The sequence below is a fragment of the Sander lucioperca genome, chromosome 22 (assembly GCF_008315115.2).
Source record: "Sander lucioperca isolate FBNREF2018 chromosome 22, SLUC_FBN_1.2, whole genome shotgun sequence".
Taxonomy (NCBI): Eukaryota; Metazoa; Chordata; class Actinopteri; order Perciformes; family Percidae; genus Sander; species Sander lucioperca.
Window position 1 is genome coordinate 19,943,054 of NC_050194.1, and position 11,530 is coordinate 19,954,583.

The 11,530-nt window shown below is 43.5% G+C and overlaps 1 protein-coding gene across 1 annotated transcript; it reads right to left on the reverse strand.

Annotated features, from left to right (window-relative positions):
* Window positions 1-361: 361 nt before the first annotated feature.
* trim8b (tripartite motif containing 8b) lies at window positions 362-10,908 on the reverse strand. Its single transcript, XM_031315046.2, has 5 exons — window positions 8,379-10,908; window positions 3,271-3,366; window positions 2,883-3,148; window positions 2,642-2,757; window positions 362-2,528 (listed from the first exon to the last, which is right to left on the reverse strand). Exons 1-5 carry the CDS (start codon window positions 8,982-8,984, stop codon window positions 1,828-1,830), a joined length of 1,785 nt encoding a protein of 594 aa, XP_031170906.1. The 5' UTR covers window positions 8,985-10,908; the 3' UTR covers window positions 362-1,827.
* Between the last annotated feature and the right edge of the window lie 622 nt (window positions 10,909-11,530).

Consider the following 11,530-nt stretch of genomic DNA (forward strand, 5'->3'; position numbering starts at 1 on the left):
CGTATGATTATACAACATTTTCGGCCTACGAAATGGCCCTGCACTCTACCCCTGAGAAAGGAGGTCATGTCATGTTTCTGATGCGAGTAATAAAGTAAACAGTGCGTGAGAGTGACGCTACAGTTTATAGTGTGGTAGTGTGATAATGTACAAGAAATTACGAGGAAACTAGAATAACAACTTCTCCTTTCCCAAACACAGAGCAGCAGTGTTTCTATCGGCCGATCGAGCTATCTGCATGAAGTTGAACCTCGTAGCAAAACAGGAAATGCACAATAACAAAAATATAGAACATTGCCACCTTTATCCTTAAACGAACATGAGAAAACAGGATTTGCGCATACAGACTTGACAGCAGAGACCGGTTTAAATTTGTTCGTTTATTTGGAATCCTCCAAATCACGTCTGCAATTTTTCCATTTCCCAAAATATTTACAAAAAAAAGATACTTTTATGTTGTTTTTTTCTCTTTATGGTGACTGTTGTAACAGCTCCTTTTTAGGATGATGACAATTGCTTACATCTTGCAGTCTAGTCTTGTTCTTTTAGAAAAAGTTCATGAAAAAATGCATCCCACCCTTCTTATCTTCCATACACTCATTTTAAAACTGCATACATTTTTTCCCCCCATTGTTCTTCTTTTGAGTGCTTTAAAAAAAACTCTTCCTTGCATGCTTTCAGCTGCAAACAGGAAGCCAAGAGCTTGTGTGCTTATTGAGAGGAAGTGACATCTTTGCCCTGCAGGAAGTACAATTAACAGCATCATCAGATCCTCCAGATGCTTGATTGGTTTGGTCTGTCCGGTCTTGCCTTTTTCTCTTAAATCAGAGTCTCTCTAGAAAAGCTTGAAACCTACAGCTGTACCAAATAACACAAAGTCATAGTAATTACTAAATGGAAACAGTCTTTGTCAGAAGATTTTCTGTCCTGTGGGAAGCCTGATAGCAGGAAGGGAGTGCTAGTAATAACGACCAAATTCCCCCAACTCTTTGGGCCAGGGTCAACCGGCCCTTCAGATGCAGCTCTGTGGGTCACCATCTGTAGTTCAGGCATAACAAGGCGTCCACAAGTGCATTGTGGGTGTTCCATGGAAGAGCGTTTTGTGTTCAAGCCGTACGATCCATCCCTGAACTCAGCAAAGAAAGGAAGAGGTGCCATGACGATGGAAATCAAGGAGACACAAAGGGATTGCAGTCCCTCTTTTAAAGGATCTACCAAACAAAATGAACTGGGCAGAGAAAAATATGATGCTAATAACATAAGGCAATTCACCTCAGTACAACTAGAGGGGTGATTATATCAGAGAAACGAGGTGCTAAACTGGAAAGCCCAACACTGCACGGTTTTTATTTATTTTCCCCTAAGCGTCAATGAGAAGCCATAAAGAGGCGTTTTCAAATAAAAGTTCATTTCCATCAGTTTTTCAATCCATCTCCTGCTCTATAAATAATAAAAAAAAATGCATGTCTCACTCTCCTCTTAAGCCTCTCGTTTCTTGTTTATGTGTTAAATGCTGAGCTATTGTGCCAGAGTGAGCGTGTTGGCTTGTTTATGCATTTTACGTATAATACAATACATGAAACACTGACTGAAAATAAAGAAAAAGAAGAAAATAAAAGCACAAAGAGATCAACCCTGCCCCCGAATGTGTGTACTTGTTCTAGATCTGTGTGTGTGGCTATAAATCTTAATATTTGAATGTGTATAGTATAACTGTTTTTCCGGTTAATAAGACGGTAAAGGTGTGCTATTTTGGTGCCTGTCTCTATATCCTAGTGTGTGTGTGTGTGTGTGTGTGTGTGTGTGTGTGTGTGTGTAACTACTCTGTTAACTGGTGACATAGTGCTTTGTAGAGGGCTGCCCATACAGCCCGTAAAAATCTGCATGTCTATGTGTCTGCGAGGCGTCTATCCAGTCCCTCACTGCCAAGCCCTGCATGGACGGACCTCCAGAGGCCAGGCCGGGAGGAGGGGGGTAGTCTTGGGCGCTGACCCAGGGGAAAGAGCCAGAGCGCGGGTACGGGGGATGGCTGCGGTGGCCCGACACCGAGGGCACTCCGGAGCAGTAGCAGTTATCCATCGTACACACCAGGATCTTACGGCCGCCATACTGAGGCAGCACGGCCTGCTGGGAAGAGTGCGAGGAGCTGCTGCCTCCAGGAGGAAAGTGCGAGGAGCTGAACACAGAGCCTGAATGGTGGTTGGTCAGAGAACCGCTTCCACTTCCTGTCCCGCCACTCTCGCTGATGTGAGGCGGGCCGCAGGGGCCGAGAGGCTGCTGATTGGTAGACTGACCTTCTCCAGAGGCAGAGCCGGAGCCCAGGTAGGGCTGTTTGGCTAACGATGAGGAAGATGATGAGGAAGAGGAGGAGGACTCCTTAAAACCCGGAGCGGCGTTTTTTCCAACGTTCCCGTTTCCCTCAGGGAAGGCAGTGGAATGTTTCCGTTTCTCTGCTCCAGAGCCAGAGCTCTGACCACTGGGGTACGCCGGAACAGACTGCAGGAAGGTCGAGGGAGGGGTGAGGGGAGCTGAGAGAAGAGAGAAGGTGTGGAATAAGGAGACAGTTGGTAGATAAAATAAAAAACACATTCATGACAGTAACATCCTAGATATGCCTGAACAGATGTGTTTGAGATCCTACCTTCCAGCGTTCTCTTCAAGCTCTTCTCTCTTTTTGAGATTTCAGAGAGGAATAATTTAGAGTTTAGATTTCCCACTTTGTAAGGAGGGAGACTGCTGCCCACACATGCCTGAGACCTGCAATAAGTGCCAAGAGACATGCAAAATTCAAGATTAGACAGCTTGGAAACATCACCTGCGTATTATAGACCCACAGGCAGAACAGTAAAACGTCCATTTTAAAAATTCAACTTTGCTCTCACCTGTCTGTGAGGATTTTAACAGGCTTTGTGTTTTTCATGAAGCTCAGTTCCTCCGCCTTACTGAAGGCTGTGTGGATGGAGCTCAGCAGCTTCTGGGCCTCGTGGCGCTGCTCACCCAGAGCTAAAACCTGGGCAGCGTTCTCCTGACAGAACCGAGCCTGAGCCCGGTCCAGAGCCTCCAGTGTCCGACCGAGATCCTCCTCCAGGAGCTGATGCATCCGCTGGTACTGCAGACGCACCTCCTCTTTCAGCTCACACACCCTGTCCTGTAGAGAAACAAACATCAATCTACTTAAATGTCCCTTTGTATTATGTAACGCCATGTAGAATCTCTGAAAATGTGTGAAGTTTGCGTTTATGCCGACAAATTCAGGGTGTGCAAACATACCTCCACCACACACTTGTCAGAGTCGAGTTTGCAGAGCTGTTCTTCAATCTCCTGCACTCGTTCCTCCACGCGCTCCTGCTGTCTTAATAGGCTTTGCTGCGAGGAGAGAAAGAAAGCAAGTCTTGAGCTTTGGGAAGTTGGGACCTCAGCTAGCCACTAGCATCCCCTCCCCATGCCTGAGATATTAGAATCCGGGAGCCGGCTAATTTAGTCTCCAACCAACACACAATCCCTGTGGGGGAGGGAAGGTGTGCTGTCATAGCAACCAACAGCTATTTTGTGTTTGCATTAGTGAGTGAGGACTAATGTTGGGGGAGCTGGGGGCAGCGAGCAGAGATAACTGGGCATACAGAGGCAGAAAAAACTCCAGCAGCTCTCCTCTCAGTGTGCCTCCTCTTTGTATTTCATCTTTAAAAGTTGCATTCACGAATTAGAGGCTGATCTATGAGCTATGGCAACGTTGTAGGAACAACACTTGTTATTTCTAAGACGACGATGGCATGTGAACAACAGCAGACGCCCGATTGGGCAAAACAGAGATCCCAATGCGGCTCAGCTTGAGGCCTAAAAACGTTGAAAACATAACTAATGGCTCCATATAAGAGTAACAATCCTTTATGTCGCTCCCTACATTGTATAAGTCTGGGAGTAGGAATGTCATTGACACAGATTTGCTAATCCTTCATGCTATTAATATTTAATGTGAGATATGAATAATCCTCAATCAACATTTAATGAAAGAGAAGCATGCTGATAAGCTGGTGCACAGCTAAATAATGTGGTTACTGCCAATATGATCCAGAGTCAAATAAACAAGACTAAGAGTCCACATATCTGATACTTAAATTCAGACATGATGCTTTTGCTCACAATGACAATGCTAATGTGCTTACGCTAAACAGGTAAGATGTTCACCAATTTAGGCTACATCCTTTATTCAAATTTAAAGGATCTCCATCCTCACGAGCATTTTAGCACCGTTTCAAAACAAATCTCCATCCAAACCAACCCGCCTGTAAAAGCATACTGCAGACCATTCATCCAATCCAACTTTATTTATAAAGCACCTTAAAAACCAACACTGGTGACCCAAGTGCTGAACACAGTCTATAAATAAACAACATACAACAGAGGCACAGCACAAAATAATAAAACAATAAAAGAAATGCAATAATACAAAACTCAAAGTCAACCCTCAAACTGAGTTAAAAGCCAAAGAAAATAAATGAGTTTTAAGACTAGATTTAAAAACAGGAAGGGACTCAGTCAGTCTGATGTGCAAAGGCAGCTCATTCCAGAGTCTCGGAGCTGCCACGGCAAACGCACGGTCACCTCTGGATTCACGTTTGGTCTTGGGGATGACCAGTAGTGCCCGGTCAGCCGACCGGAGCGAACGAGAGGGGGTGTAGGGCACGAGCAGATTAGACAGGTACTGGGGGGCCAGGCCATGCAGACATTTAAAAACAAATAGAAGAATTTTAAGATCAGTGCGAAAGTGCACAGGGAGCCAGTGGAGGGATTGGAGGATGGGTGTAATATGGTCATGCAATAATATTCATGCATGTGTCGGTGTTGTGCCGAGTTTCGCATCCCTGCTAAGAATTGCATCCAACTCACTGGCAGACTAATACAGAGTGTAATAAAACATTGATGACTCTAAAATGTTCTAAAATTATAGACTTCATTTATCATCAGTGATGAACATGACAAAGAAGATTATATTATTTTTAAACAGTACTTTGCCTTGAAAATAATCTGTTGGATGTAGTTCTCGGCAGGGATGCAAAACTAGGCACAACACCTGTAACTCCGCTCGACAGCTGCTAGCATCGACAACAAGGTCAGAAACGGCTGTAACGTGTTATCCACGTTGAATTAACCACCAGTAGTCAAAGCTGATGTTCATTTTCTTCCGGAAAAGGGTCACGTGATAGGGCCGTGAGGAATCAGGGAAGGACACATCAGAACTGACAAGACCCAATCAGGAAGTGAAAATGGGTGTCAGCGAAATTGTTTCCACACATCTCCGTTTCTTTCTGTCCAGACTACAACTCAACCCTGGAGTTTTCAAATAAAAACGAGGTCATCAGTGTATCCAAATGTCTCCCTTTTAGGGGCCCGGAAACGCCGGAGAAACATATGGAATTTACAATCATATAAAGACAAAGAAAAGCAACAAATCCTCACATTTGAGAAGCTGAAACCAGCAAATGGTTGGCATGTTTGCTTGAAAAATGTGCCAATAGCTATTAAGATGTTTCGCTCGGGAGCAGAGTGGTTAAAAAAGGGATTAAATCTGTCATTAATCCCACAGGTCAATAATCAGTTGTCTGTTCACATACCACCATGCAACTACACAGCAGCTGCCTTTATCATAAGTGATCAGCTGCTGTAGAGCTCGATAGATAGGAATGAAAACCTGCATAGTTTTGGGCCTCAGTGGCACATGGTACACACACACACACACACACACACACACACACACACACACACACACACACACGACTGTGACCTGGTTGTGCTGATTGAGTTAGGCTCTGAGCAGAAGCCAGGGGAAAAACAGGGTCGAAGGAGCCGAAGCTTCCCAGAGAGGGGTAGCAAAATAAATGTATGGGATACCTTTGGGGGAGGGGAGGGGGTGAGAGAGGGGGGTATTAAGAAGGGAGGGTGCTCTTTAGCTGTCATTTCCCCACAGCGTCTTTTCCATCAGAGCGACCAGAGCAGGAGAGCAGGGCCAGAGGGAAGGTCGGTCCTCGCCTGGAGTGGCTGGTGTGAGAGGTGAATTTGGGGGGGCGGGGGGGTTGTTGCTGTAGGGTAGCTTGTGTCTGGACAGGGGTCCACTCTGCATTCCTTAAGTGCATTCAACATGGAGGATGTTTAAGTAGTCACTACCATGAGGGTTAATATGGCTAAAATCAATGTCACAATGTAATAACATATTTTTCTGATATCTACATATGTGGCTCCCCCAGGAAATCATTTAGCAGAGGTGGGAAATCATTTTATTTAGTAGAGGATGGCCTAAATAATAGCCACACTCATTAAAAATATGGTATTTGCTGCTCTTTTCTATCAAATCAAATTGTATTTACTTTTAATGTTAGTGAAGGTTAACGCTTGCTTCTTTAATGTCAGGATTTGATGCTTTTCTTTGTCTTATATGATAGTAAATGAATATCTTTGTAGTTTTGGACTGTTGTTTGTACAAAACAAGAGGTCACCTAGGACTGTGGGAAATTATAATGGGCATTTCTCCCAATTTTTTGTCATTTCGGAGACAACACAATTTATTGACCAAATACTAAATCAGATTAATAGAAAATGAAAACATTTGTTAGCTACTGTCCTACTTTTGGTTTATGATAAAATAGCTGCAAAACTGATCACACTACCATGATCCCATAGTGCTAATTAGCAAACATCAGCATGCTGCTAATACACTAAGATGGTGAACATAGTAAACATTATACCTGTGTAAAAGCACATAAGCACTATCATTTTTGAGCATGTAAGCCCAAAGCACTTCTGTCCCTAGCATGCTAACACAAGATGGTGAACATGGTAAACATGACACCAGTTTATCATCAGCATGTTAGCATAGTCTTATTCACCTTTTTTCACAGCAGACATTGACTTGTCAGAGTAGCAAAATCATAGGTGTATTTAATAATAATAATAATAATAATAATAATAATAATAATAATAATAATAATAATAATAATAATAACTTAGGGGACGTCCTGTGCATGCTGGCTCACTGGAATAGCTTACCGGGACTCGTAATGAAACAGAGCCATCATATTAAATTCACCTGTGCTTTTCCTATTATGTACATTTTTTTGAAAAAAGATCTATTATGAGCATGTTAGCATGCAGCCCTAATTAAATCGGGGCTCTACTTATTGCCCAGCCTGATTATAGATGATGTAGGAAAAAGCTATAACCGTGAAGGATTTTGGTAATACAGCTTTTAAATTCAGACAAGGGCCCACCCTATGACACTTCCTGTGCCCCAGGTGACCAATTAACTATACCAAAAGCTGAGTCATAGCGTTACCAACAGGAAATAAACCCGAGCATGACACGGTTGACACCTAAACAGGGTGTTAGGTGAACAAAATGAGTCAGTCAGCATGGAGGCCTTCATGGTTCTCCCTCTGACTAAGCTGCCCCGTCACCCAGCCCTTTAAAAAGAAAGAAAGAAAGGGGGAGGAAAACCAATCCGACCTCTGCCCAAACCGACGACAGCAAGCACCAAACCCCCAGGAAGGGAAGAGGTTAATAAAAAACCCAAGTCGACCGCAGAATCAACTGACGAATCACTTTAATCCCCCTTCCCCTTGTCTCCACTCCACTCCCCCCTCAAAACTGGCGATCCCTGAGCTAGGATGCACCTGTGCTGGGGAGATAAGGCCCTCTGAGGGCCCCTCATTGTTCCACCCTCGACTGCATTGTTTGTCATTCCAACAGATGAGAATGGAGGTTGGAATGGATCACAAAAATGCACAAGACTATCACGGGTGCTAAAAAACACTTTAATTTAGAAATTCTGTTTTTGAGTCAAGTGATTTGCAAAATACATAAACAATTGAGAACTTTGTACACAAAAATCTCCACTTAATGTCTTTTATTTGGCTAAAAATGACATTAAAATCTGCCCTTTGTTTTGGTGGTATTTGCTTGTTGGCAAAAAAAGTGGACGAAAAATGACCTCACTGGCTTGTGTGAAGCTACATTTTGGTAGAGTAGGCACTTAGCCAACACTTAGTGATCACCGATGAATTGACAAATTCTTGCAAGTAGGGCCACAACTAATGGTTATCTTCTTGCCCACGGAGCAGGATGTAAAAAAAAATATGAATTGATTACTTTCTTGATTAATCTATAAAATGTCCATTTTCTATCTATCGACTAATCGATTAAGTGACCAATCATTTCAGCTTTTCTTGCAAGTTGTCTGACTTGTGCTTCCACGAAGAGCCAGTGATGAAGTCAACCCACTGGCTGTAATTTTGTTTCTGTCACAACGTCAGAGTGTGACTACACCCTGAAGTGAATGATGTGTTTGTTTAATGTATGTGTTATGTACAGTATGATAGGATTCTTACTCTGATGTCGTTGCGTCTCAGCTCCACGTCAGTGACTGCATGGCCGTGGCTGGGGTGGCAGCGGGCGAAGCAGCAATACTGGCACACCGCTGTGTGCTCAGCCTCGCAGTGGTACAGCCGGTACTCGTCATGCTGCAGGCAGGTCCAGGCCTTCACCGCCTCCGCCTCCACCAACAGGTGCCCGAGGGCTGAGCAGGGCTGCTGCAGGTGTGTCTGGACGTGGGACTGGCAGCACGGGGCGTTGCAGCGCAGGCACACCTTCACTGCGGGGAGTGGCGGGCCTCGGCGGCACAGGATGCACTGCAGCGCCGGCGTGGTGGCCTTCTCCACACTCAGGGCGTTGTACTTCTCCACTATGTTGGACAGTTTGTGGTTCTTCTCCAGGCTGGGCTTCTGCGTGTAAGCATGATTGCACTCAGGGCAGCGGGCCAGCGAGGAGTCTTTGGCCCAGGCCTCGCTGATGCAGCCCCGGCAGAAGTTGTGCTTGCAGGGCAGCTGGATGGGATCTGAGAACACGTGCAGGCAGATGGGGCAGATGAGCTCCTCCTCAAAACAGTTCCTCCACGTCTCAGCCATGTCAGAGGCCATCATGGTGCGGACAGGCATACACTAACTGTTTCCCACTTCTACCAGACCTTTAGGCCTCTCTGTCCTCGCAGGAAACCTGACACTTTCAAGATGAGTCTTGAGAAAAAGATATGAACAGGCTCGATGCCGTCTTGAAAGCTCAGTCTGTGTACTTCAACCCTTGTGACCAAATTAAAGGAGACTCCCTGACAGATGACAAGTATTGCTTATTGCTGCAGCATGAAGGCAAATTCCAGAAAATGTACTACAGAAGGCTTCAGGCAAGGATGACAACACCTTGGTGATTTCAACATACACAGCAGGGGCTGACGTTATACAGATTACAGTAAACGGTACTTTCCTTTCCTCTAAATCACACACACATACACTGGGCCATTTACAGCTCTGTGTGTTTTAGGCCTAAAGGAAGCTAAAAGCCTTTCAGCTACAGGTAAACCATGAAATGCGAACAAGGCACAGAGAACGTAATATCTACACAATTACTTATATGATCATGAGGTGAATAAATCTCTGTGTAGCACATGAAAAGACGCTGTACCCTTTTACTGATGATGCCTGCTCAGGCCCTTACCTTGAAAGCTTCCTTCACCTCAACGTCAGATTATGATTGACTGTGGACCAATTCAGACCAACAAACGAAGCATGAAAACAACGAGAAAGGACTGCTCCAGTCCACACCCTGATTACTATTCACACAAAGAGAGCTTTTTAAAAAAAAAAAAAAACTGAATCTGTTCTATCTGGACGTCAAGGACGCTTGATTCCGTCAATAATCACAGCGCAGCGCAATGCTTTTGTCCGCTGAATCATAAATAAGTATCCGAGGAGCCTCCACCTGCAGTTTAATTATACATACAACCAGCGACGGTTTGGCAGTAGACAAGAAATACTGTTTCACAAGTCAGATTAACGACACAGCTACATCCAGCCCTTCAATTTAACATAAAAGCGACATTTGTATTTGATGAATAACGCCTGCTATGTGGCACAGCTCGCATTTCTGTACACTAGGCCTCGGCTTTTTCCTACCAGGTTTCTGTCGACAACAAAGGCCTTATAATCTCATTAAACACAAAATCATACCCGGGCCATCATGTCGAGCCTGTTTACTGCATAGTTAATCGTTTTAATAGTCGAGTCCAGCTCCTGCGCACAAAACAAAGGGTTTTAGGATCCGCAGGAATGTTGGCTGCTGTTGCAGAGCCTTTTGGTTTCCCCCCTCCGACACATCTATCAAATATCTCCTCACCCAAAGATTAATGTTATTATTTTATCCAGTTTTTATCCTCTTTTACTTTGGTCTCCACCTTATTCGCCTTTCACCGCCTCAGCCTTTAGCCAACAACATATTTTTCTACTTCCTTATCTCGATTAAATCGTGTAAATTACCTCAGACGTCACCTCACCATTTTCTACCACAGGTAACGTTACAAACAAACACTAGATTAACCGACAAGCACGGTTATAAGATATAGTCATTATTTTTTTAAAGCAGACATATTCTATATATTAAACTAATAGAAATACAAAAATATACCCTCCTAATCTTAAAGGGGACGTCGCTTTTCTGTCCTTGTTAGGGGTAGCTGTCATCAGCCATCTTGCAAATCCTCATTTAAAAAAAGAGGAGATATCCGCCGTGAGGCTGTTTCACCAAAGCTGCTTTTCGATAGCTGACCTACACAGGCACATTAACGGCAAGTCCCGTCATTATTAAAGAAAAACACGCCTTTTGTCGTTATTGTAGGTCCAAAAGAAGCCGGCTTGACGTGGTTATTTTGTCGTGGCCGTATCTAGTCGGTGTGAGTCGACTCCGCGGTTCTTAAAAATCCAACACGTTTGAGAATAATAATCGGCGTTTTCTCCCCCTTTCTTTCTCTGTCTCTGTCGGTCAGGCTTAGAGAGAGGAGGAATGCAGGCGAGCTGGACTGGTCTCCAAACCAGCATCAAGATTACCAGTATAACGCACCACTTCCGGTAATGCTTCAAAATAAAACCACGTTTAAGCGCAAAACCTGAGGCCACATTATCTTCAAGGGGATTGTTTGTACATAATAAACCACTTAATGATTCAGAGGCATTTATTAACACTAAAACATCAGTTGTACCAACGAATTAAATAGTTTATGATTAAATACACACAGTTTTTCAGTGGTGAAATCTAACTACTCAGAATATGAATTATTGCCAAGTAACGTTAACACAAGGGATTTGCCTTGGTGATTGGTGCATAAAGTATCAAAAGGAAATAAACAATACAGCAAAGTACTGCAACAGACAAGAACATAAATATATAATAGAAATAGAACAGAGACAGAATATTTATAGCATTATAATATTTACTCTTACTTCATGTAAATGCAAGTGCTACATGTAAGTGTATGCATATATGTATGTGAATGTATTTGTGTTATCTTTTCTTTCATAATAGTTGTATTTTTTTTATGTGCAAATAAGTAAATAAATAAATGCACCATCTTTCAAAATAAGCACAGTGGTTACAGCTAGACATTTTGGGCTTCCAGTTTTGTAATTACATAAAATTACTTGTAGGCCTTTCAACA